The 26,998-nt window shown below is 46.7% G+C and overlaps 1 protein-coding gene across 51 annotated transcripts in view; it reads left to right on the forward strand.

The window, feature by feature from the left end:
- Eif4g3 (eukaryotic translation initiation factor 4 gamma, 3) overlaps positions 1-25,102 on the forward strand; it is a 220,356-nt gene extending 195,254 nt beyond the window's left edge. For 31 of the 51 annotated variants that reach the window (XM_087548436.1, XM_087548438.1, XM_087548440.1 and 28 more), the window contains 11 exons: positions 1,518-1,635; positions 2,718-2,935; positions 4,162-4,277; positions 7,061-7,233; positions 8,444-8,569; positions 9,883-9,964; positions 11,747-11,845; positions 15,263-15,409; positions 21,150-21,231; positions 22,001-22,147; positions 24,013-25,100. In XM_087548436.1, coding sequence (XP_087404562.1) covers positions 1,518-1,635; positions 2,718-2,935; positions 4,162-4,277; positions 7,061-7,233; positions 8,444-8,569; positions 9,883-9,964; positions 11,747-11,845; positions 15,263-15,409; positions 21,150-21,231; positions 22,001-22,147; positions 24,013-24,194 — 1,490 coding nt within the window. In that variant the 3' untranslated portion in view covers positions 24,195-25,100. 51 annotated transcript variants of the gene reach the window in all.
- Positions 25,103-26,998: the final 1,896 nt, after the last annotated feature.

The raw sequence follows: 26,998 nt of genomic DNA on the forward strand, positions 1-26,998 counted from the left end.
GTGGCCCCTGGCAGATGTGTCTCAAGCCAGTTGCAAGCTCGCACCCATGAACACATGAGCAGCGCGGGTTGAGCTTGTGGAGGGTTTTTTTTGGGGGGGGGGGGTTTAATGACAAGTTCAGAGGGGTTGGAAGTGGATCTGGGAAAGTGTTGGGGGATAAGTTGCAGGTAGTTATGATTAAAATACATACTATGAAGTCCTTTTAAAAAATTAGTGAAAAAAGTTCACACTCAAGAACACACAATCTAATTGTAAAATATTAACAACAAAAATAAAATCTCATAGTGTTTTTTAAGTAAGATTATTGTTTGCCTCGGTCCAAATTTGTGCCTTCTGCACATGTGACCAAATTGGAAGAAGCCTGAACCATCACAAACATGTCATAAAAACTGAAGAAACAAAATGATGCAAAGGAAAATGAAGAAATTTCAGCCTTTTCTTAAGATACTTAAGATCCCGGGGCTGGGGATTTAGCTCAGTGGTAGAGCGCTTACCTAGGAAGCGCAAGGCCCTGGGTTCGGTCCCCAGCTCCGAAAAAAAGAACCAAAAAAAAAAAAAAAAAAAGATACTTAAGATCCCAGTGTTTACCCAGTACATTTGCACACTTTTACACAAACCACTGTGTTATGTTTGGTAACTTACCTGGCTTTGTTTGGTTTTTGTGGTTGGTTGTTTGGTTGGTGTATGACTGGGTTCCGTGTAGCCCAGGCTGCCCTGAAGTTCCCGTATACCTGACTGGGACCTCGAGCTCCTTGCATCTGTCTCTGACGTCCTGAGATTACAGAGTTGACACCATACCTGGCTGAATATGTTTTTAAGGACATAAATTTGTGTTTTAATGACAAGCTTGTAGGCCCTTACTCTATAATATAATATACCCTATAATATACTTGTCAGAATATGTTAGGTGTCACATGTCCGTGTTAGAAATTTCTACCTATAGCCCTACTCCCTGCCCCACTAAGTCCTGTCTTGGCTGATGTTGGGCGCTAGGCAGGTCTGGGCCTGGTCAGCACCTGTGTGGGGGAATGACTGGTCACTGAGCTTCAGACCTTTCTTGGTGCTCTTGCTTGATAAACTGTCTCTGTTTATACTTTATGTGATAAAGTTACTGCTCTCAGGGCTGGGGATGCAGCTCAGTTGGTAGAGTTTCTGCTTAGTGTGCACAAAGCCCGGGGCTTGAGCCTTAGTAATCAGGAAGCGGGTATGGTGGAAGTGTATGGGATTCCCGCATTCGGAAGATGGAGTCATCAGGATCTGAAGACTACGTAGTGAGTTTCAGACCGGCCTTGCCTATATGAGATCTTACCAAAAAAGCACAGGGTGGGGGTGGGGGTACAATTCACCTGTTGTCCCACCTACTTGGGAATGAGTCCAACCCGGGAGTCCGGGCCAACCTGAACAACGTAGACCTGTTTCCAGTTTTAGAAGGAGAGAGATCCCAGAGGGCAGGGAAACAAGCATGTGCATATTAACCGTGTAACCCGTGTTTTCTCTCTACATCTACACGCCTGTAGACGCCTTACGGTCAAGTGCTTCCAGTTTAAATAGATTCTCTCCTCTGCAACCTCCAGCGCCTTCAGGGTCCCCGTCAGCCACGCCTTTAGACTTCGATTCCCGGAGGGCGTTAACCAGGTGAGCACCAAGCCATGCTCTCCTCCCTCTAACACGTGCGACCTACGGTGATAATTCTTATGTGCATTCTTGTCATCCCTACAGTTCATGTCTTCCTCTAATCTCAATACACTTGTCGTTTTGAAAGTGGGTCTGTATTCAGGTGTTACTTTTGTGGTGGGGTGGGATGAGGAGAGAGCAGGCTCTCTGTCCAGCCACCATAATGAGAACACACTTCCTCCATAATGGAAACAGGCTTGCACTCAGGCACGTAAAGTAAGGAATGGGACTAGCCAGTTCCATCTGCTTCTGTCTCTGTGTCGTTCAAGGTACATAATGCGTCCTTACTGAGCGTCCAGACTATTGCTCATGCGTGGGCTTCCGCTCAGTCTGCTGGGCACGAGGACTGTGGCCTCTCGCTCCTGTGGACTCTGCTGGTTCTCATTTTCATGTTGTGTGTGTTCTTTGGGCTGACTTCAGTCCATCCCGAGTCTCTCCCCTCCTGCCCTTCACTCTGCTGCTTCTCAGTTACCTTGCTCAAGAACTGTCTGGAATAAGTCAGCAGGGAGACAGACCCCAGTGCTGTCACGTGCTTGCACTTTAGAGTTCTCTTACGGTACAGTGTATGGCTTTAGCTGGTGACATTCACTTCTGCCTCTCTCACATAATCCTCATGTATTTAAAGTTTCTGGAAAAGAAAACAAATGCTCGATAACCAGTGATGTAGTTTTTCAGCAGTGAGTTTAGACCTGTTTAACGCTCGCTTTCTGCCATTCAGTTGGCTCCCACTTCTTCACTGTCTCTTTTCTTGAGACCTAAAGGTAAAACTAAAACATCTTAGTAAGTATTCCTTTGCAAGGTCAGAGTTTTCCCATTTGAGCACTAGCATACTTTGAAGTATCGTCAGTGCCTTATGTCTGAGGTTGTGTAGGAGACTGGGAAATGGATCGACTGGTCTAGTGCTTTCCAGCAAGGGTAACCTTGCAAAGAGATGGAAAGAGTTACATGTGGGAAAATCTGTGTTTTCAATGTTTGCTTTGAATGCTTTGTGTTGTATGAAGTAGGATGATGCCGTCTGAAGTGTGTCATTTTATCTTTTTTAGTCGTGGGAGCATGGGCAGGGAGAAGAGCGACAAGCCGCTTCCAGCTGGAACAGCCCGTCCCAACACGTTCCTGAGGGGCAGCAGCAAAGACCTGCTGGACAACCAGTCTCAGGAAGAGCAGCGCAGAGAGATGCTGGAGACGGTGAAGCAGCTGACAGGAGGCGTGGACGCCGAGCGGGCCAGCACTGAGGCCGACCGAAGCAAAGCGAGGGAGCTAGGTGAGGGCTCTCTGGGACACAGGACAGACACAGGACTGGAGAGGTGATTCAGCCGTTAAAAACACTGGCTCCTCATCGCGAGGACCCATATTCAGTTTCTAGCACCCAAATGGTGGCTCAAAATGATCTGTGACTCCAGTTCCCACACCCTCTTCTGACCTCTGAGCACGCAGCCCTCATGTGGAACACGTGCAACACTCATACACATAAACAAAAATAAGTAATCATAGCAACTACCCTAACTGTCCACGAGTAAATTCTGGACTGACTGCTGGGAACATATGCACAGCGTTGTCTCTCCATAACTGTGCCGTCACAGAGCTTCCAGCCTTCCCTGTCTCTGCCAGGCTGTGATGGCAGGGTCCTTTTTCTTCATGGTCAGTATTCTGAGTTTCTCACAAGTCCTTTCAGCACCTTGTCCCGTTGTCATTGGCGTGTCTGTGTGTTTTAAAGCCTAAGGAGGCTCTGACAGGACTCAGAGTATCCCTGCTAAACAAGGAGAAGGTATCGGCCTGTCTTCTCCAGCCTCAACTCTGTAGTCACTTACGTGGGGTTTGTTGTATTTGGGGTGTATGTGCTCAAACTCTGCACTGGTGGTAACAGTTCCCTTGTGTCTTTAGTCTGGGCTGTGGCTTTTTATCTATTCAACCATACTGAATCCTGTCCAGTAGTTCTTTCTTAGAAAAAGAAATTGAGAGTTAGCGTGCAGAAGCACTTGGCACAGAAGCTTTGGAATCCTCTTAGAGGTAGGCCATGCTGACTAGTAGAGATGAAACAGGCTTCTGGGATGGAGCAGGTGGGAAGCTTGGGAAGCAGGCAGCAGGAGCGGCCAGGCAGTGTTTACACAGGCTCCACACTGGGCCAGTGTAGTCAGTACCTGGTCAAGCAGGCCCTCACCCCATGTGCGTTCTTGAGGGCTTTGGGTGCTCATCCTTTAAGTAGTATGGTGAAATCAAAATAGAGAAACTTTCAAGCTGTGGCTCTAAAGGTTCAAAATATCCCCAGCTCCTGGTCGTGGCTAGAATGCAGACTATGGTGTCACTGTGTGCCTCTCTGTCCTAACGTAAAGGGCCCTTTGATTTTGCTTTCATTTGTCTGACTCTGTCAAACGAGTATCAAAAGCATATTTGCACTGAAGAGCAGTGTGAGGCATAACTTCACCAGCAGTGACCCTGCCAGACTGACACTTCGTATTTTATCTTCTTGCTCTTTGATGGCGTTCATAGTCAAGTCAGAAGTGTGCACAGTGCCAGCCCCCGACAAGCCTGCACTGTCAGAAGAGGAAGTAGAGAGGAAGTCCAAGTCTATCATTGACGAGTTCCTGCACATCAATGACTTTAAGGTAAACGCTGACAGTGAAGACAGCAGCTCTCCAGCAGCCCGTGAGAGAGCTCGGCCTGAGTGTCCTCATGAGCAGATGAGACATGGATTGAATAACCCGCCTTCGGGATCGGTTGGCTCAGCTCATGCACTTCTGCCCAGTTCTGTTTTAAACTGATGGTCTCTGTCATTCACAGATTTAAGGGTGGGAAAAGAGTGGATTCTAGTCAGGGTAACTGAGAGGAGGCTAAACTGACTGTGGCGTTAAGGGGCAGACAGCGGAGTACCACTGCGATGACTCCCGGCCCCCAGTTCCACCTGCCTGGGCCCTTAGACATATCTTCATCATTTTCCCTTTGTTTTGTAAGTGGGAAACTGAGGCACAAAAGGACAGCATAGGTTTGGGTCAGAAGGCCTGAGACATTTCAGGACCACCCTGTATGTCTGCTCTTCTGACGTCTCCACCTGGACTCTTAGGTGATGGTTGGTAGGACAGACTTCCAGCCTGACAAAAGCCACCCTGCAGTTGTCACTGCAGGGTGACAGAGCAGTACCGGTGACTGACTCCATAGATGTCCTCTGAGCTGGAGGGTGGCGAAGATCATGTGACACAGTCCCGTTCACTGTTCGGATCAGGAAGTGTCTCTCTGTTAAACGGCTGCTGCCTGCCTTAGACTTGTGCTTTGGTTGTGATGAAAGTCTCATTGCTCATTGGAGGCGGGGAGAGGTCATTTAGTTTTCAGGTCTTTGCTTGTTTTCAGTTGCGCTTGAGGGTGTGTGCAGCCCAAGCTAGCCCTAAACTCATTGCCCCAAGGTTGATCTTGTACTTTTCATTCTCCTGCCTCTGCCTCCTAATTCCTGGCCATGTACCACAGGCACAGGGTTATTCTGTCTTGCTCTATAGCCCGGTCAGGTTGGACCACTTGCGTGACTAAGCTGACTTTGACTGTAGCTGGCCTCCTACCTCAGCCTCCATTTTCCTGGAGTTCCAGGCATCAGCCACCAGACCCAGCTAGAAAACACTTTTGGTGATGTTAAGGGGAAGGGGTGACCCTGGAGCAGAGGGGCCCTTCAGTGAGTGCAGAGTTTGCTGCTCTGCACCTCCTCAGCCCTGTCCTTGACAGCCAGCATGCTGCAGGGGACACAGCAGTGTCTGCAGAGTTAGAGGCTTCATGTCATGCGACATCAGCTCTAGCACGAATGCCCCAACACCAAGCTGTGCTGTATTTGGGGTCAGTATTGGAAACATGAGGGCTCCTGTTCCATCAGCGGAAGCTTTCTGAGTGCGTGGGAAGATCGGGAAGTAACAACTAACGACCTTACTGAGGTAGACACGTTGTACTAGGTGATTTGACGTGAGCACTCTTAAGTATTAAACTAGCGAGGACACACGTGAGCAGACACCTGCGGGCACTCTCCTCTGCTGTGGACAGCGGACACTGTTCTCACTTCTGCCCTCTCTCGAGAAGAGGAGCATGATTCAGAGGGTGAAGGAAAGAGAAAGCCACTAGCCCTGTGGTAGCCAAGCAAGCTAGCCCGGCAGGCTTTCTTCTCCAGTCCAGAGACTTGCCAACTAGATCGATCACGCCACAATCCATGGAACTTCCTGCAATGGAGGCCTCACCCCAGTTGCCACATTAGGTTGTTTTGGGGGTTTGCTTTGTTTTGGAGTTTTTTTATAGACAATGTTTCTCTGTTGCACTCTGTCTTTGAACTCACTCTGTAGACATGTGCTGACCTCAAACTCAGAGATCTGCCTGCCTCTGTCTCCCAAGTGCTGGGACTAAAAGCGTGCTCCACCAATCCCAACTCACATTAAGGTCTTTGATTGAATCTTGGTATTAAGTTCTGTTTTACAGTATCACATTTTCAGAGTTTTTTGTTTATTTCCATTTCAGATGTTATTCCCTTTCCTGGTTTCCTGTCCATAAACCCCCTATTTCCTCCCCCTCCCCCAATTTTCAGAGTTTTAAAATGATGCATGCTGATACATACTCATTACATCTTTTATATACTATATATTTTTTAATCCATAAACACAGTATGGTATATAATATTTATATGCTATCTGGCTTTGGTTTTTACAACAGAATCGCATACTGTAATAGAGACTAGACTCCAACTTGTGGCAATCCACCTGTCTCAACCTATTAAGTGCTAGGATTACAGGAATGGATCATCAAACTCTTGTTTAGAAACATTCTTTGATGCTGGCCTTAACCAAGGGTCTGTCGATGTGGTTCGGCAGTTAAGGGTGCTTACTGCTCTTACAGAGAATCCAGACCTAATACATGGATGTGGAATACTTACATACATTCAGGCACATGCACGTACATACTTGTTAAATACAAAAATAAATCTAAAAAACAGCAAAAATCAAAGCTATATGAGGCCATCTCCCTTAGAGGAAAGGAAGTTTAAAATCTCATCGCATTACCTCATCTCAATTTCAATGTAGATTGAAGTAATTCTTCTGCCTCAGCTTTCAGACCTGATGAGCACAGGTATGCCAATGTGGGACCTTGCTTTGTCACCCAGCAGAGTCTTGAACTCTGTGTGTACACCAGGAACTCAACATACATCCTCCTGCCTCAGCCTTTGTAGTGTGTGTGTCACACGCCTGAATCAATATTATTTCTCTCTACTTTTTAGCCTAGAAATTTGCAATAGCGCCCTTTTTAATATTAAACAAGGAAAAGAACTTAGAAAACTGTCTTGCAAAACTTTATACTACTTGTAATATATTTAGATTTTGAAGTTACCGTAACACCAGATTTTGGAAAAAGCCTTTGTTTGTTTGAACAGGAGGCCACACAGTGCATAGAGGAGCTGAGTGCCCAGGGCCCACTGCATGTGTTCGTGAAGGTGGGTGTGGAGTTCACCCTGGAGCGGAGCCAGATCACCAGAGATCACATGGGCCACTTACTGTATCAGCTGGTGCAGTCGGAAAAGCTCAGCAAGCAGGACTTTTTCAAAGGGTTGGTATCCTCACAACTCAGCTGCTAAGCACCGTCTGCCATGGTGACCTCTGTGTCACTGCACTGTTTATTCTAACATCATATGCAGTGTTGTTCGATCTAATGGCTGAGGCAGGCACGTTAGCCTCCAGTTTTCTCTGAGACCTCCATCTGGTGTCCGTAATGTGAAGAACTGCAGCTCATTTAGCACAAGGCTTAAGTCAGTGACCCTCAGTTTTCCTCAGGAAATTGTTGAGTTTATGTGCTTACCCTCTACAGCTTGTAGGTTTGTGTGAAATGCTCCTGAGGTGTCGGAAATTGCTGACTTAGTTGCTGTTCCCTTTGCAGAGCCACGGCTCCCTGCCATTGTGGTGCAGCCCCGCCCCCTCCCTCCCTCCCTCCTACTGTCTTCTAGTAGAGCAGGTCTAATGGCACGGCTTTCGTACACTTTCAAGTTTATATTTTTTCACAGGTTAGAGAGCCACCCTGATCTGCCTGTGGAAACCTAGCCGTCTTACTGCACTTAGCGAGGACTGCCCTGCCCCACTGTGCGTTCTCGCACTTTTGATGACCGTAAACTCACACCTGAGCCTTTTTTTCCTCAAGTTGTTTTCTGTGTTTTTGAGACAGGGCAACCTCTGTTGCTCAAGTTGAACTTGTGACCCTGTCACCTTAGCCACAGCTGGGAGTGTGGGGTGTATCCCTGTGCCTTCTTTTTATATTTAATTTACCTTTATTTTACTTCACAGCAAAAAAATACATTTCACAGCACAAAAGTCTGGAAAACTCTAGACTACTGCGGGGGTGTATAACCTATAGTACAGTGTTGTGGTCTTCCCGCTTTCCCACAGTCGGTCTCTCTGATGCCTTTCTCCCTCCCTGTGACTCTGGCTAGGTGGTCACATATGTTTCAGTCTGTGATTTTAGGATAGCTGTTACCCACACGCTACATGGCTATCTCAAAATTTCAGAAGTCGTTTCCATACAAGGTCTTCTCTGCCCCAGCCCTGGCACTGCCAGCTCCTCGGGGTTTCAGTTTGCCTTCACCTGCTCTGCTCTTCACCTCAGCACGCAGTGTGAGGAGAGAGTACTGTGACCACGCACGCTCCCTCTTCATATAAAAGTGCTTAGATACATAAACTTGGTGCTTTACTGATTTTGATCTCTATTCAATTTTAACTTTTAAATTACATTTTCAGTGACTTTTTTTCCCTTCTTGTTCTTATTTCAGCTTTTCTGAAACCTTGGAGTTGGCAGATGACATGGCCATTGACATCCCCCATATTTGGTTGTACCTGGCTGAACTAGTCACCCCCATGTTAAAAGAAGGGGGAATCTCCATGAGAGAACTTATTGTGTAAGTTGTATTTGTTCTATTTAATGTCTATCGAGGTAAATGTGTCAACCCCCTTTCCCATTCTGGCAGAGTGGTGTCCCATTGTCACCTCTGCACACTCATGGGCACAGCCTGTGACTGTTTTGCATTTTTTTTAATATTTATTTTTATTTTATGAGCATTGTTTAGTGTTTTACCTGCATGTATTTCTGAGTGTCAGTGTCATATCCCCTAAAATTGGAGTTCTACAGTTTTAAGCTGCCAGGTGGGTGGTGGGAATTGAACCCAGGGACCTCTGGCAGAGCAGCCAATGCTCTTAACTGCTGAGCCATCCCTCCAGCTCCTTAGCCTCCATTGTCTGTAGTGGAAATCTGTTGAGGATGTGAGAGACCCTTGACCCTCTGGGGTGGTAGTCACTGCAGTCTCAGATCAGAGTCCGGGAGGTGATTATTTCTGGACATTTCTTGTTGGCCGGAGTTTCCCCTGCCTCACTGAGCTGCACCGTGCTATTAGTTATGCTTATATTATGGTTATTCTATTTCATTTTTTTATTTTTGGTTTTTCAAGACAGGATTTCTCAGTGTAGCCCTGGCCTGGCCTGTAACTCGCTTTGTAGACCAAGCTGACTTCAAACTCATAGAGCTCCTCCTGCCTCCGCTTCCAAGCGCTGGGATTAAAGGTGTGCGCTACCAGACCCTGCCAGGCTCAGATTAGAAGAACGTGATGCTGCTCTGGGTGTGAATGGGCATCAGTGCCACCTGGATCACTAAGTAGTTCTCTCATGACACTGCTGTCCGTGCAGCGGTTCCTACAGTCAGACTGCACACCCCGCAAGCCTCCTCTTAGACTCACAAGTATACATTGGCTTTGGGTACTGTGAAGTCTTCATGGGAAAGCAAAACAATAAAAACAATTGAATTGGGCACAGACTCATGTATTGACAGTAGAACCCTTTTGGAGGAATTACGATATTGACCCTAGAGAATTTAATTTAGGAAAGACTTTTGCCTCCCTCTGAAAATACCATAAAGAAAGGAAAATTCTATCTTAAATCTACTTGTGACTGACCTTAACTGAGCATCAATCTTGTGTGATGCCATAGGTAAGTAGAGAGAAGTCCTCAGCACTTCAGTCATTGAAGTGCTTAAATATAAAGACAGAGCCAGGGCTTCTGCACCTCTCCTGCTCCTCCACTGCGCCTGCAGTGAACAAGTCTGATGAGCTGGCCCGTGTGCTGTGCTGGCCCGTGTGCTGTGCTGGCCCATGTGCTGTGCTAGCCCGCTGTCCCAAACAGAAGCATGTCAGTGCTCACTGGCTGCTCCTGTCTTTTCCAGGGAATTCAGCAAGCCATTACTTCCTGTTGGTAGAGCTGGGGTCCTGCTTTCCGAAATCCTGCACCTTCTATGCAGACAAATGGTGAGTGTCAGACCCTTCGACCATGTGGGAAGGGCAGTGACAGCAGTGGAGCTTGGCTTCTGTGAACAATCCAGGCTCGGTTCAGTGTACAAGCATTCCCATGGGAGAAGAGCATGGCCGTTGCTTGGCCTGGTTTCCGTCAGAGGTGCATTTGCCCTTTTGTTACCGATGACTTTGGGAAGAAATTACCCAGTCTCGGTGGGAATGGGCAGCTGTACGTCCTAAGCAGTCTCAGGCTGCAGGATACGTATGTCTGTTTTGTCTTTTTTAAACAAAGTTAATATGCTGCTTTCAATAGATTTCAATTTAAAAAAGAAGCTTTGAGGGGGCGCTGAACACATGACTCCGTGGTTGAGGGAACTGGCCGATCTTTCAGAGGACTCTGGTTCGGATCCCAGCACCCACAACTGTCTGTAACTCCAGCTCCACGGGCTCCGGTGCCCCCTTCTGGCCTACATGCACTTTTCAAAGCACTCACGAGTCATAGAGTAAAGAGTCACAAAATGGTTAATCTTCTTCCTTTTGACAAGTAAAGTGCTGGTGTAGTCTTCTTAGAAGTAGGTGGTAAAACGATGGTGCGGGAGAGTGAACTCTCAGTTAAGCATCTGTTATTCCAAAGATAACTGAGCCTCCAAAGGCTGTGTAGGCTGGAGAGGGAGTGAGGCAGGCAGTCGGGAGCCATTAAAACAGAAGTAGGTGGGGCTTCATCCCAGCAACGTCATCTAGAAGGGGATGCTAGCACAATGCAGAGTCCCCAGAAGATGCGGGGGGGGGGGGGTCATGCTGCAGTGGGTCTGAGCCTCGGGTGCTGCATGATAGCTTACAGTGCTGTAGGTTTGCCTTTTTAGTTCTTAAACCAGGGCTTCCTGCTGGCACAAAAGCCCTTGTGTCCCCCATCTGGGAAACTGTAAAATGGATGCTCTCAGCAGCCTGCTTCTGGTGACTTCCTGTTTTATGATAAAGCTCTCTCCCATATGTCTCGAGTGTTTACTGAACTGTTCTTCTAAAGTTGGCGTTCCTCCTTCCACCTTCTTTAGTTTATCCGTTTTGAGACAGTCTCAGGACACAGCTAGCCCCAAACTGACGGCAGTCTTCCTGCCCACCTCCCAAGCAGTGGAGCTATAGGCACGCGCCGCCCTACTCAGCTGAAACCAGGTCTTCTCTTGGTCAAGTTACGTGAGGTCCTTCCTTCCTCACGACCCAGTGTGTCTCACATGGTGTTCATGAGGCAGCAAGAGGACCTGCTTGTGCGCTTCCAGCTGCGCTCACAAATGTGCTCCTCCGCTCAGACGGCAAGGTGGTCCAGAACAGGGATGCCTTGGAGGCCTATGCCTGGCTTCATGGTATTGTGTACACAGAGCTGTCTGGAAGGCAGTAAACAGAATCTGTAAACATGGTGTGTTTGGGGGTTTAGTTATTGATGGAAGTTTCCTGAATTAGGCTTATAGTATGAATCGTTGGCTCATAAGCAGTTACACTAAATCATCCACCATTTCGCTTACTTACCACTTTTTTTAGGTTTGGGAGAGAAGGTCTTTTCTGTAGGAGGTCTGACAAGGTCTGTCTTGGAACTTGTCCAGACTGACCTTGAGCTCCAGATGCTTGGCCACAGCCTACTAAATGCTGTGTCACAGGCGGGGCTTCCATGCCAGGGTCATCCCTAAACTCATGTGTGCTCAGATATCCCAGAGACTAGTCTTTTCATTTTGATTTAGTCTCTAGAAGTTAACACTTTCTCATCAAGCAAACTGTTTTTCTGATGGATGGGTTTATCTGTTTTAGAGCCATAAGAAAGTCAGCGCCTTATGGAGGGAGGCCGACCTCAGCTGGAAGGACTTTCTACCAGAAGGGGAAGACGTACATAACTTCCTTTTGGAGCAGGTGAGACACAGTCTCTTCTGATGCCGGTGGGTGTTGGAGGGTGTTAGGTTCCGTGTGTAGCCTTCCTGAGGCCCTGGATTCCATCAATAGCACTGCAGATGGTCACAGTGATGACCAGAAAATCAGACAGGAACAGTTGAGAGAGTAGGGGTCAGAGGTACTGTGTCCAGCAAAGCTCAGGAACAGGTCTGACTGGCCAAGACAGATGCATGTATAGCAAAGTTTGGTTTGGATGCCCTGAGCTCTCTGATGGAAGATTATAGCATCTTGGAAGCTCAGCGTGCTCGTTATGTAATGTCACACACAGATGAACAAGGAGGCAGAGGCAGAGTTAGCTCATGTTGGTAGGAGATGTCTCTGTAGGTGAGTGGTCTACAGGCCATAAACATGTTAGGGAAAGGCCGTAGTGGCATATTCCTGTGCTACCAATATTCACACATAGCCCAGACTGGAAAGCTTTCCTTCTGGATCTGAGGCTGTGGGTCCTTGACATGCGTGCATTCACCGAAGATCTCACACTCGGGGCTTCCTTTGTTCCCTAACACCAGGAAGCTGTGCAGGCATTGAGGAGCTTGGTCCCCAGTACCCACTGGAAAATGCCAGGTGATGGTGTGTACTTGTCTCCCAGCTCTGTGGAGCCAGAGAATGAAAGATTGGGAAGGCGTGCTGGCCAGCAAGCTAGCATGATTAGTACGTTCCAGGCCAGTGAGAAAGCCTGTTTCAAAACAAAGTAGATGGGTGTTCCTTAGAGATAAACACACTACACAAGCATACGCCTACACACACATGTACACCACATACACACACTTAAAAAAGAATACTTAACAGACTCCATGATCCAAAGTGAACTTGGTAGAGATGAGTTATCTCACAAGAGCCGCTGGTACTCAGAGCTCTGGTTTGAAGCCAAGAGTTAGTTCTCTGTAGATGGGGCAAGGCTAGGTTACCACTTAGAAAGCAGAGAGTTGTAGAGAGGCTTACTGTTTAAAACCCCATAGGTAATAATTGGAGGGACCCTAAAACCAAGACCTTCCCCAGCATGCCTCTGATCTGACAGGAAATGCAGACATTGACAAGCCATGGTGTAGCATTGGTGCACTCTAGGACTGAAAAAACCAGGGACAAAGCTCTCACAGATCCAAATCCTGACTCACCTGGGCTTGTGCATCACGCCAGCACCTGGGACCCCACTCCTGGGGCCTGAGCTCTGATCTGCAGGTTGAAATCAGTCTAGGCTACATGGTGAGGTACTTCAGGAAGCCTGGGGCTAAACCGAGTTGTAACATAACCACTAAGGACATGTCATCTGCTGATGCTCGCAACCCCAAATCTCCGTGAACGTCAAGCCACCCAAGGCTACATCGAGCTGTATCCAAAAAAAAAAAGGTTTTACGTCAACCTACAGGAAGGAAACACAGGAGATAAGTCGGCACCAGTGCACTCCTCTGCAGTGGCTGGGACTGCACGGTGGGAAGTTCTTGGAGTCCCTGCTGTTTAAGCCCGACAGGAGCATGGCTCGTTCACCAGGGATTTGAGGCCATCTTGAGCAGTAGAACACAGCCAAAGCAAGGAAGCGGAGTCTGAAGACACTGTGTGGGCTGCTGGTGCTCACTTCAGTTGTAGCTGTAGTTCAGGCACTCGAGGGATGGGCGCAAAAGTAGGGCGTCAACTGTCCCTGTGGCTGCCCTAGAACTCTGCCTCCCAAATGCTGGAATCGTAGCATGTGCTACTACAGCCAGAGCAACCGTCCTGTGTAACTCAAGTATGCGTAACGTATATATGGAGCATACTCACTTCGTTTTAAAGATTTTATTCTCTAACTTTTATATAAGAATGTTAGCCTACATGTCTGTGCCACATGTGTGCCTGTTGCCTATGGGGGTCAGAGAGGGTGTCAGATCCCCTGGAACTGGAGTTGTGTGCTAGAAAATACGCCCAGGTCCTCTGCAGCTCCACCCTAAGCCATTTGTCCTCCACTGAGCCCACCCCTATTTTTTAATAACATGTTATCTAAACCTTGGAGAGTTCGGGGAGCTGAAACAGCAGTGGTGTGAGCCGGGCCTCAGGGACACAGCTGAGCCTGTCTCAAAGTCACAAAAAGGAGATGGGTAGAGGAAGGGCTTGAGGGTGAGCTCTGAGAGTGTGGGTACCTGCTGAGCTGGAAAGGGGCTGAGAGGAGGCAGGAGAGAAGGTGGCCGCAGACAAGTCAGGTCTGAGAGGCTGAAGGGAAACTGCTAAAACAGCTTCAGATTCAGCAAGGCCCAGCTCCATGAGGGGAGGAAAGCGCTTCTGTGAGTAGATGAAGCTGGGGCTTCTAGCCAGGCAGAACAGGAAAAAGTCAGAGAAGGCAACAGAGATCACTACTGCAAACGGAGAAGTGGCGCACTGTCGCGGTCCTCTGTTCCGAAGGGTGAGGAGAGTGCCCGAGCACCTTTTGTGCTGTGCATTCCCTAACCTAAATAGTACTGAAGTCCAGAGAGATGCTCAGTCGGAGAAACCGAGCAGGGCGCATGCTTCCCTAGAGCCACACAAGCCTTGATCCCTGCACTGAGCAGAATGGGCTAAACTCCGAGCTCAAGGCTGGCCTGGGCCACATAGTGAGACCCAGTTGAAAATTTGTTCTTAAACACAGGAAAGTGAAGTGGTTGATCCTTATCAATCTGTGCCTCAGGCCCAGTCAAGGGACACTGGGAAGTAGTATAGACTCCTACACATGTGCCCATTGTCCTTGGGAGGTGGAAGTAAAGGGATCAGGAATTGAAGGTTATCCTTAGCAGTAAAGTGAGCTGGAAGCCAACCTGGGCTGTGATGCCCTATGTCAAACCCAGTAGCAGCAAAAGATGTTATGTTGAACTCAGGTATAGGGGAAAGCCCAGCCCAGCCCTCAGGTTACCAAGAGGAGGAGGTAACTCAGTGAGCATTGCCTTTTCTGTGGTAAAGCTCTGTTTTCAAACTTTTCTACTTTTATTAATCACTTGTAGCCACTCAGCCTTCTTGCTGTCCCCCTAAATACAATTTCTTGAAAGATTGGACCTCATCCGCTGCTAGTAAAGTGACAGCCTTCCAGTTCCATCTGGAGTAGCACCTGCTGCTCATTTTCTCTCAGAGTGAGGCCATGGCTGCCTCTCCTCTCTATGTAATCACCTCAGTGAAAATACCAAGGCCTCGGGGCTGGAGAGATGGCTCGGTGGTTAAGAGCACTGACTGTTCGTCCAGAGGTCCTGAGTTCAATTCCCAGCACCCACATGGTGGCTCACAACCATCTGTAATGGGATCTGTTGCCCTCTTCTGGTGTCTGAAGACAGCTACCATGTACTCGTATATAATAAATAATAAATCTTTTTTAAAAAAAGAAAATACCAAGGCCACATGTAATCACCACAGTGAACAACATCAGTGTCTCATATTTGGTTCCAGAAGTTGGACTTCACGGAGTCAGAGGGACCCTGCTCCTCTGAAGCACTTTCAAAGAAAGAATTGTCTGCTGAGGAGCTGTCTCAGCGCCTGGAGAAACTGATCATGGAGGACAAAGCAGATGACGAGCGGATCTTTGACTGGGTGGAGGTACAAACACTGACTGTGCTCTGCGGTCTCTGCAGAATGGCCAGTGGGTTCCTCAGAGTTCACATTACCAGTCCTTTACTAAATACCTTTTACCCTTCATGCGCCAGTGGCTTTTGTGCCTGTATGTATACAGTGTATTTGAAATTCAGAGACTGTTTCTATAAGCGCTCAGTCATTTTTACTCTTTTTATTTATTTATTTATTTATTTATTTATTTATTTATTTATTTATTTTGTGTTAGTTTTTTGAGACAGGGTCTCATTATGTGTAGTCCTGGCTGCCCTGGAATTTGCAAAGTAAACCAGGCTGGCCTCCAATTCATAGAGATCTTCCTGCCTCTGCTGTTGTACGCTGCCGTGCCCAGGCACTTTCAGTCTTCAACACATAAAACCTATTCAGAGCACAACCCATCCCTCGGAGTTTCATTCCATTAGAACTCATTTCCCTGTGCTCGCCCTAATAAAGTTAATAAGGCGAAGGCAGCTGCTGTGACGTACATTGGCGTACATTTTCCAATCAGTGACTTGAAAATTTAATCCTTTTGCCCTAAGTGTTAGAGTCTGCCTTGTTTCGCCTGTTTGCTGTGTTCCCTTAAGTAGCAATGCTTGTCTGTGAAGAGCACTTCCATGCCTTTCATGAGGTCTCAGAAGCCGAGTTGAGTCTAACTTAAACAGGGCTACCTCTTGGAAGTAAGTGTCTCTTCTGCTCTTGTAGAATCTCCCTTCTCCCACTGTGTCTATCAGCTATGTCTATTAAACACTCCAAGCCTTGAGAAAGAATGAGACCCTGACAACTTGACTTACTTTTCTCGATTTTTCTCCCTCTTTATACAGAGTAATTTTTCTTGAAGTCTTTCTCTTATTTTTAATCACTGCTATAGATGGATGGATAGATGGATGGATGGATGGATGGATGGATGGATGGGTCTAGACTTAATGTGTTGTTCTCGTGTTCGGGTGTTTTGCCTGCATGTGTGTCTACACCACCTGTATGCCTGGTGCCCCAGGAGCCAGAGGAGTGTCAGGTCACTGGGACTGGTGTCACAGCCTATTGTAAACACTCATGTAGGTTCTGGGAATGGAAACCCCTTTCCCCCAGTCCTCTGCAAAAGCAGCAAGTTCTTTACCTACTGAGCCCCGCGTCCGCCCTTACCATTGCTTTATTCATTTGTAGACTGTTGTTAGCAGCCCAGCATGAATACAAGGACACAAACTCTGAGGTTTCTTTGCTAGAGAGGGGGGCGGTTTTTTTGTTTGTTTTTTTTGTTGTTGTTGTTTTGTTTTGTTTTTTTGGCTTGTTTTTATGGTTTGTTTTTATGGTTTGTTTGGTTTGGTTTTTCTTTGTATTGGTTTGATTTTTAGGTTTTGTTTTGTTTTGTTTTGAGACAGGGTTTCTCTGTTTAACAGCCCTGGCTGTCCTAGAATTCTCCTTATAGACCAGGCTGGCCTCAAACTCACAGAGATCCTTCTACGTCTGCCTTCCAACTGCTGGGATTAAAGGCATGCAACACATGACCAAACACTGTGTGTGTGTGTGTGTGTGTGTGTGTGTGTGTGTGTGTATGTGTGTGTGTGTGTGTGTATGTGTGTGTATGTGTGTGTACACTATAGTTGTCTTTAGACCACCAGAAAGGACATCGGATCCCATTACAGATAGTTGTGAGCCACCCTGTGGTTGCTGGGAATTGACTCAGGACCTCTGGAAGAACAGATCCTCCTGAAATCTTTATGTCCACATCCTTAGGTGTTACTCTTACCAAAAAACCCAGCCAAGGCTTCCTGCATTCCTTTGAAAGCTGCTAGTACTGTCTGAACTTGGACAGCACATGGAGGCCAGCATAGGTCAGGGGGTAGATTGCATAGGTTTTGAGTTTCGTTGTTTCACATGTTACCCCGGGTGGCCTCCATACCCTGTCTCCAGAGACCACCTCCTGACTCTCCTGCCCCACCTCCTAAGAGCTCGGTAATGTGTCCACCACCATTCCAGCCCTGTCTTGCACTTGGTTTGGGGCTCTGCCCTGGAGGCACTCCCACACTAAACTCAAACCCGTTCTCAGTCAGGTGCTTCTAGCCTGAGTGCGCTCCAGATTTGGGTTGAGACATGACATCTGCTGCTCTGCTTACAGGACGACATCCTCAGATTTGTCCATCGGGGTCTGAGGGGAGCTGTAGGGACCATGTGAGTTGATTGGTCTCAGGACAAAACTGCAAATTGTCTATGACTGTGGCCCTCCCACCCCTCAGGACACTACTGTTCTTTAGCTTTTTCCATGTTCTCCACTTGTCTTTGTAGGCACCATCCACACTTCACCCACAGGGGACTGTAGCATTAGAGAACTCCAAATGCCTTGCTGGAACTCAGAAATTATCTCTCTCTCTGAGATGCCACACACTAATTACGACTGAAGGTTCCATTAACATGGTTACGTTTTTCTTAATGTGACTTTCTAGTATAACTGCGGGGTCTCTGTGACCACCGCTGAGTAACAATCTGAGGGGCAAGAAGGCAGTTAGGTTCAATATGACTGACTCTGCGACTCTGACTCAAGTAGTTTATTTGAGGCATATATCAGCACAGCACAGTGTGGTGAAAATTTTCCTGGGAAGATTAACTCAATCTTGTGTGCACGATAAAACTTAAAATCTGACTACATCAAACCTTTGGTAAAGTTCACCTTCCATAAAGAAGCATTCTATAGATTGACAGGCTTCTAATGTGTGTTTGGAGGAGGAGCCTAAAAGGTCATCAGGTTATTAACCGTGTCTACACCCAGCCTTCTGGGAGGATACCAGGTGTGCAGTCTTTCCTTGGGAGGCACGCCCCTGTGTGCTAAGCTTCCTGGTTCCTCCAGCGCTTAGCTGTGAGCCCATCTCCTCAATCTTTTTTATCTATATATGTTATAATTTATTCTTGGAAGGTGGCTAAGCTAACTACTGTGTCACCAGCACAGTTAACTCTTGAACTAGGGATAGCCTCTGCCTTCGGCCAGGTATATAAAACATAGCAGATGTTCTGTTTTCTGTTTGATAAGTCAGACCATGGCTCATATACTTAGCATCCATCCCTTCATGAGTCTCCATTGATGAACCATATGTTAACAATTATGATAATTTTACTTTTTTGTTATTGTTTTTTAAGTTTTAAAACTTTATTATAAATTAGTACATGTTTCTTTACAAAAAAGTTACACATATTTGACCACTCTTATATTGTGATGTGCTGACATTCACAGTGGTTTCTTTAGAATTCAATCTAAACAGTTTCAGCAAGGGTAGGGGTGTTTGTTTGTTTGTTTGTTTGTTTGTTTTTAAAGATTTATTTATTTATTTTATGTACAGCATTCTGCCTGCATGTGTGGCTGCAGGCCAGAAGAGGGCATCAGATCTCATTACAGATGGTTGTGAGCCACCATGTGGTTGCTGGGAATTGAACTCAGGACCTCTGGAAGAGCAATCGGTGCTCTTAACCACTGAGCCATCTCTCCAGCTCATTTGGTTTGTTTTGAATTTTATACATTTCATGCTATTCTTTCCCCTCCCTAAGAGAAGACAAAGGATAGATTTCAACAAATGAAAATTGTACTTAATAAAGATAACTTCTTTAAAAAGCAAGAAAGGAAAGCAGGAAAACTAGATTAGTAGCTCAGCTCTCAGCGCCCTTGTCTGGGCTTCCGTCTGTGAGTCTGGCTGTTGCCTGGGCCATTCTCTATGAGTCTACTACTGACAGCCATCAGCAGACAGATCTTCCTTTCCCCTCCTCCTCTTCCTCTTCCTCCTCTTCCTCTTCCTCCTCCTCTTCTTCCTCCTTCCCTTCCTCCTCCTCCTCCATCTGTTCCATATTTTGCTTAATCCGTAGTCGTCTTGCAGTTTTCTCCATCTCTTTCCTACTGTTAGATGCTGGAATTCTAGTAATTGGTCTTATTTGTACAAGGTAGGGGCAGTTTGTTTTCTTCTATCCCTTGTTGAAGAACACTCAAATGGTTTAAAAGTGTTGTTTGATTTCATCCCATTAATTGGTTGGTTTTTACTCCCATAGCTTGAGATCTGATCCTTTGTAGATTTTGAGTATTGTTCAGAACTCAAAATGTTGTCCCAACATGTTTTTTTAAAAATATTGTTGAATGGTAGTACATACTTTTAATCCCAACACTCAGGAGGCAGAGGCAGGCAGATCTCAGTGAGTTTGAGGCCAGCCAGGTTACAGAGTCAGGACAGCCAGGACCACACCAAGAAACTCTGTCTCATAAAAAAATAAGTAAATAAATAAATAATACAGCTGGAGAGATGGCTCAGAGGTTAAGAGCATTCATTGGCTGCTCTTCCAAAGGTCCTGAGTTCAAATCCCGGCAACTACATGGTGACCCACAACCATCTGTAATGGAATCTGATTCCCTCTTCTGGTGTGCATGAAAACAGAGGATTCATATCATCCAATAATAAATAAACAAGTAAATAAAGGTTTTTATTGAACAAACCTTTATATTTTCAAAATAACATGCTTATGTTTTTGTTTATTTTCCAACAATAGTTGTTCCAGCTTTGAAGAAGTCACTCTTTGAGGCTTAGCTTCAGTCCAAATAATGTTGTTGAGGTTTTGTTTTTGTTATTTGGGGTGGGTTCTGTTTGTTGAGAGAGGTCTCTCTCTGTAGGCCAGGCAGGCCAGGCTCCCAGTGCTCCACCTTGCCAGCTGAATACTTAGAGAGGTGTAAAGCAGACATCATCACATCTCGGCGTGACAGTGCCATCCTTGGCGCCTCACATCCCCCGCCCCGCCCCCCCCGATGTGCCAGTGGCTCCATGTGCTGCCTCTGCTGTGGCTGACCTGCTCAGGAAATCTCTGGAACAAAGCCCTTCCTTACTGCAGTGCTGCTGTCCCAGAGAGCTGCTCATCTGACACCCTGGCCTTGTATTTGAGGGCATGTGTCAGGCCTTGGTTCTAAAGTCGTCAACACCAAGCTCTGTAACCCTCAGTTGACAATGACATCGTCAGTGTCTCCTGGCCAGATGCTGTGTTCAGACAGACTCTGGTGGGAGAGACTGTGGGAACCAAATGTCGACTCTTTTCTAGTCCCTAAGAAGCATGTTGAAACACGTGGAGCACTTGCTTCAGGACTGTGTGTCTGTTTCTGCCCTGCTGCCATCGGCTTAGTAACAGAGCGACAAGACCCGCGCAGTGGAAGTAAACCTGGGGTCCCCTTTACATTTATTTGACCTCTGTTACCACCTGTTTCTTGGCTCTTGCTGCCGAAAGCTCTGTTTAGGCGGAGCTGGAAGTCAGCCCCATTTGTAGTAGATGAAGGTAAAGCAGCAGTGTTGGTCAAGTCTGCCTCACACAATGTTGAGAACATGCTCCAGGCTGCACTGCCGCCATGGTGAGGCAGCATCTTGCTGGTTGGCTCCAACTGGCCACACGCTCACTTTATAGAAGACCAAGCTGCCTAGACCTCAGAGATGATTCTACTCCGCCCTCTCCTCCTTCCCAGACCCCAGTGCTAGAATAAGGAACGGTAACCACACCGGCCTGTGCCGCAGGGTTAAATGTGTGGGTGTTGTGCATATTCTCTTGGGGGTCGTCACTGAGGAGCGCTGTCTGTCATTCAGAGGTTGCACTTCCACATGATCATGGTGCTTGGCGCCGTGTGACTGTGTGCAGATTAAGAAGCACCTTAGTGCGCTGCAGTGTTTCACAGACGTGTGCCAGCACATGGCACTAACATATGTTCTGTTTTCCTCCTCCCCAGGCCAATCTAGACGAAAGCCAGATGAGTTCGCCCACATTCCTTAGAGCTTTAATGACGGCCGTTTGCAAAGCAGCCATTGTCGGTGAGCATCAGAAGTACAGGTGTCGGCTATACACGTCATGGTCTGATTTTATATTGTCTGAAATCTGCAGTTCCTGTGCAGATGTTGGCATCATGTCATGCCACCTGCTGTGGCAGTCCTGGAATGAATAGTTACTCTGTCCTTAAGAACCAGGTCTGAGTCTCATCTGCACACTTATGTTCTGCAGCTGAGCAAAGTTGTTTAGTGCTCTATGGGTCTGAGAGATTTTGTTCCTTCCTCTTCATCCTCAAGGCCATATCTCCTAGTCATGAATGGGTTAAATATTTTTCATGTTTTATTGAGGTGGGGCTCATGTAGCCCAGGCTAGTCTCAAACTGACTGTGTAGCTCAGGATGGCTTTGGACTCCGTATTCTCCTCCTTTTGCCTCTCAAGTGTTAAAATGACAGGTATATGTGACCAAGCCTGACTTATGGGTCAAATGTCAGGCTGTATGACCACAAGCACTGTAGTAACCATCAAGCTAGAGTGCCACCTCCCAGTTTTGTCTCATGGTATTCGCTGGAATTCCTATATTATTAATTAGTAATATTTTAATTCACATGGCAGATTATAATAGTGCACATTTGAGTATTACATATTTATAATATTTGCCTGGTGTGTGAGACACTTGGTCCAGGTCCCAGCACCACCCAGCATGGGTAGTCTTTGCTTTGGGCCTCTTTCTCACCTTTCTCAGGAGTGCCTGCCTATCTGCTGTGCTCAGGATGGCCCTGGGATAATGTTAGCCTGGTTCTTCTGTCCCTCCAGCCGACTGTTCTACCTTCAGAGTGGACACTGCTGTGATCAAGCAGAGAGTGCCGATCTTACTCAAGTACCTGGACTCAGACACAGAGAAGGAGCTGCAAGCACTTTATGCACTACAAGCATCAATAGTGAAACTTGACCAACCTGCCAGTAAGTTTGCATCCTGGTTCACTGAGCACAGCCAACCGGGGAGAGCTGTAGGTCTTGAAAGATGATTAGGGGGGCTGGAGAGATGGCTCACTGGCTCATCTTCCAGAAGTCCTAAGTTCAATTCCCAGCAACCAAATAGTGGCTCACAGCCATCTGTAATGGGATCCGATGTCCTCTCTGGTGGTCTAACGGCAGCAACAGTGGACTCATATACATAAAATAAATAAATCTCAAACAAAAAAGAAAAAAAGGAAAGAAAGATGATTTGGGGTTAAGACATGGGCGGAAGGATAGGGAGGCAGAGGCAGTTGGATCTGTTGAATTCCAGGCCTGCCTGGTCTTACAGAGGGGGTTCCAGTACAATCTGTCTAGAAGAAAACAAGCAAACAAACAGCAGAAGTAGTAGTAGTAGTTTGGGGACTAGATGGCTCAGTGGTTAAGCACACTGACTGCTCTTTGCGTGGACCCAGGGTTCAGTAGCTTGCACCTATATGGCTGGTCCTAACTGTCTGAAACTCCAGTCCCAGGGGGCAAGCACCATCTTGTCTCCATAGCCACCAGGCATGTGCATGGGAAGATGGACATACATGTAGGCAAAACCCCTGCACACATTAAAACACTTAAAAACAAAAAGTATGACTCATCGGTGCCTAGCTCCCCCATTGTCCCAGCACATGGCATGGCTAGGGCAAGAGGACCGTGACCTCAAGGCCAGCGTGGGCTACAGCGTGGTGAGAATATACCTGAAACCAGAAGACAAAAGTAAAACTGGTATAGAGAATCAGTCCTCTCCATAGCCCAGCTCTACCAGGCCTCCTGTCACGGGGTAGACACTGCTCCATGTGCAATCAGGGCACCCTGAGATGCTGTGGCTATGGTGCAGACTGAGAAGTGAATTAAGACACCACATGTGGACATATTGAATGTATAGAATACCCTTGAGCATGGCTGATGATCTCAGCATCCTAAGCCACTGGTGTTTACCATGGCTTCGATTACAAGGGTGCATGTGTGCAAGCTCAGGAAGCTGGCTGCAAGTGAAGCATACGAGCCACCTGAGGTGGTGCACACACTAATTCCAACACTCAGAGGGCATAGGCACGTGGGTCTCTTGTGAGTTCAGGGCCAGCCTGCTCTACATAATGACCTTGTGGCTAGCCAGGGCAACATAGTGAAACCCTGTATCAAAAAAAGGAGGGGGGGCTGCCATGTAGAGACCTGGGCCTATGTGCTGCTCTGAGCTGCACTCCCAGCTCCAAGGACCTTTCTCAAGGGAAGAATAAATACATTTGAAGGAGCTTAAAATCTCCCAACATTTCTTTTTCAAGTAGTAATAAAAGTTTCCACTGTGTGAACAAAAGAATTCGAATTACTCAAGACAGTTGAGACATTTCAGATACCAAAATCTAGAGATCAGCTCTGCCTGTGTTGTCCATATAAAGTCAGTCTTTGTTTAAATATAGACTTAGAAAGGGCAGTTATACTTACCTTGTTTTTTTTTTCCTCTGCCTCCTGAGAGCTAGGATTAAAGGCCTGTTCATCGACAACAGCATTATATTTAATTTTTTAAGTGTTTAACTTGATAACTGCATGATAGCAAACACCTTTACTAGTATCCAAACGTAGTTGAATTTGAACAAAATAATAAGAATAAAAGTAATGTTTTATCTGCAAACGAGTGTTATACTGCTTAGCATCAAGAGCGTGTGGTGCACGGTCCTAGGAAGGAATGTTCCCTTACTGTACGAGTCACTTACTCGCCGCATTCATTCACTGACCACACCCGTCACTCCCTCATTCACATGTCTTTGCCTCTCCTTGCGACTACAATGCTCACAGCAGTGCCTGTTGTCACCGTCTTGCAGATTTGCTCCGGATGTTTTTTGATTGCCTGTATGATGAGGAGGTGATATCAGAGGATGCCTTCTACAAATGGGAGAGCAGCAAGGACCCTGCTGAACAAAACGGGAAGGGCGTGGCCCTCAAATCTGTCACAGCGTTTTTCACGTGGCTTCGGGAAGCAGAAGAGGAGTCGGAGGATAACTAATACTTCAAATACACAAACGAAACAAAAGAAACAATTTAAGTATTTTTTTAAAAAGTTTCACGTCTTCGCCAATCACAGTGCAGCAAGGCCAACTCTCGCAGAAACCCCACGTGTGCGCGAGTGGGAGAGGGGACAGGAATCAGGTGATCATGGAGGACAAAGGTCCTGGATCAAGGAGACAGCAAACCTGAGGGCGGGAGCTCCAAAACCAAAATACATGTACTATTTATAGAAAATATTTTCTGTTTTAATCTTTTCTTTTTAAACGAGGACTCATACTTTAAAAAAAAAAAAACACATTTAGCAAAAAAAAAAAAAAAATAAGAAAAAGAAAAAAAAAACAGTTGAACTTTAATTTATTTTAAGGACTGCAAATGCCAGTGTAATTTTTTTAATTTGCAGTTTCTGTAAACAACTTGTATAATAGAAAAGCAGAGAAATAAACTTCCCTTCCCTTCAGAAGCACTGCACATTGCGTTCAGGCAGAGCTGTTAGCCCTGGTTTGAGAAGGTTTGGGGTGAACAAGGTAAGAAAGATCCTTTTCCCCTTCCCCTCCCTTTCTCACCCCACTCCCTGTCAGATCTTTCTGCCTGCCTCTCAGCTTGCTTCAGGAAACTTAAAAATCACACTAGTAATCAAAACATACATAACCTTGGAACAGACGGAAGGAAGTACTGTGGACCAGAAAAATCCAAGAATTGTTCAAAAAGTGCTGCCCTGGAAAATACCCTTAATACCGTTGACATCGTTAGAGCAACGTTAAGGCTTGTAAATACATAGAACAAATATTTAAAAACATAAAAAAGGAATTGACTCAATACTATTTCTTTTCACTTTCAAAATATAAGGAATAAAATAAAGACGAGCATTGCAAGTTTAAAATAAAGACTTCTCCTTTTGACAGCCGCCAGCTGTGTCCCGCCCTGGGTGCTCTGTGGCTGCCTATTGTCCCGTCCCAGGTGCTTCTGACGATGTGTGTGTGCGCCATGTGTGTATCTGTCTAGTTTGGAGACAGAGGGAGCCTATGCTTAGATGGGGTGCCCTTGGGGCCTAGGACAAGCAGACCTGAAATAGTCCAGCCGTGTATATTACAACTCTGGGTAGCAGGTCACCCCTGTAATACCATTGAGCTTTAACTCTCCCAGCAGTCCTGCAGCACTTAAGAGTCCCAAAGGAGGGGCTGGAGAGGTGGTTCAGTGGTTAAGATCACTGCCTGCATTTACAGAGGAACCCTGTTGAGTTCCCAGCACCCACACACAGCTCACAACTGCCTATTACTGTAGCTCCAAGACATCCAACGACTTCGCACAGATATGCAGGCACTCAAAATAATAATGCACGTAAAATAAAAATAAGTCATTTATTAAAAGAATTTGAAAAGTACCTCTTTAAGGAATGTGAAAAATTGGTCCAACACATGCTGGGAGAGAATCGGTTGCTAAAATAGTGCTCTAACCTCCACACACATGCTGATGCTCAGAAGTGTGCACGCCCGTGTACACACATACACACACACACCACACATTTGCACACGCGTTCATGTACAAACAAAGTGCAGAAAGGCTAAAACTAAATTCTGCTTTGTAGTAGAAATGGAGCTTAAAGTTACACACTCTGCACGGAAGATCTAATCTCTCCATTCCAGCTTCCTTCGGGCCCTTCTGTGGGTGTGGAGCCTCTGATGGACCTGCTGGGTCTTGTGTTTGTTGTGGTGCCTGGGCCGTTTGCGTGCGTCCCCCCTTCATGAGGGTAGCACTAAGGATGGAGCTTGTCCCGCGGCTTTCACCTACACAGGCAGGCAGATGCCAAGTAGCTATTCTAAGGTCTATGCTGGCTTCTATCTAACAGCGTCCACAGCGTCTGCCGGCTGAAGAAGCAAAGCAGCCTCCCACAGTGGGAGCCCGACTCAGTCCTAGCATACGCAACCATGAAGCCCATTCCTCGGTGGGGAAAAGCCAAGTGCTAACACCACCTTGGCAGGCACGTGACAGCCTCAGCTGTAAACCTGGGCTTGGGAAGCAGTTTGGGAGCATCTGGGTGCCTCGGAAGCCTCGGTTAAAAATGTCTCTTGATTGACTGTTGTCTCCAGGACCCCTGTGCAGAAGATTCCCACCCAGGAAGCTCCCACTAGATGCAGGCTTTCTGAAGGATCTGACAGCACTCTTGGGGGTTGGGAGGATAGTGACTCCATCTCGGAGATCAGCGGCTGTTACAAAATGACCCACTCATCACTGTTTTAAATACAAAGGTGTAAAAACAGAATTTTTAAGGGTTGGTAAGAAATAAGTTTTTCTATTCTTTTTTTTTTTTTTTTTTCGGAGCTGGGGACCGAACCCAGGGCCTTGCGCTTCCTAGGCAAGCGCTCTACCACTGAGCTAAATCCCCAACCCCAAGAAATAAGTTTTTAACATCTCTCTCACAAGAGCAGAAATACCATTTGGGTTGCTAGCCAATGTGGTACCGTCATACACTGCAAGGTAGCCTTTGGGTTTATTGATGTTGTATTGAAATGTTTGATAAAATTAGAGCCATTTCCTGAACAGTGGGCCCTTGCCCTGGCACTCAGGGCAACAGGAGGCTGGCAGCCCTAACCTATATGGGGGAGGCGGGGTGGCTAGAAAGATGGCTCAGTGGATAAGAGACTCGCTGCACACATATGAAGACTGAACTCCGATCCCTAACACCTCCATACATCAGGTGGGGTTGCCTGCCTCCCTGTAACTCCAGCGCCGTGGGAGGCAGAGGCAGGAGGGTCGCTGAGGCTCACTGGCCACCAGCCAGCCTCCAGGTTCCATGTAAGACTG

This window comes from Rattus norvegicus, chromosome 5 (assembly GCF_021556685.1).
Source record: "Rattus norvegicus strain SHRSP/BbbUtx chromosome 5, alternate assembly SHRSP_T2T, whole genome shotgun sequence".
In the NCBI taxonomy this organism is placed as follows: domain Eukaryota; kingdom Metazoa; phylum Chordata; class Mammalia; order Rodentia; family Muridae; genus Rattus; species Rattus norvegicus.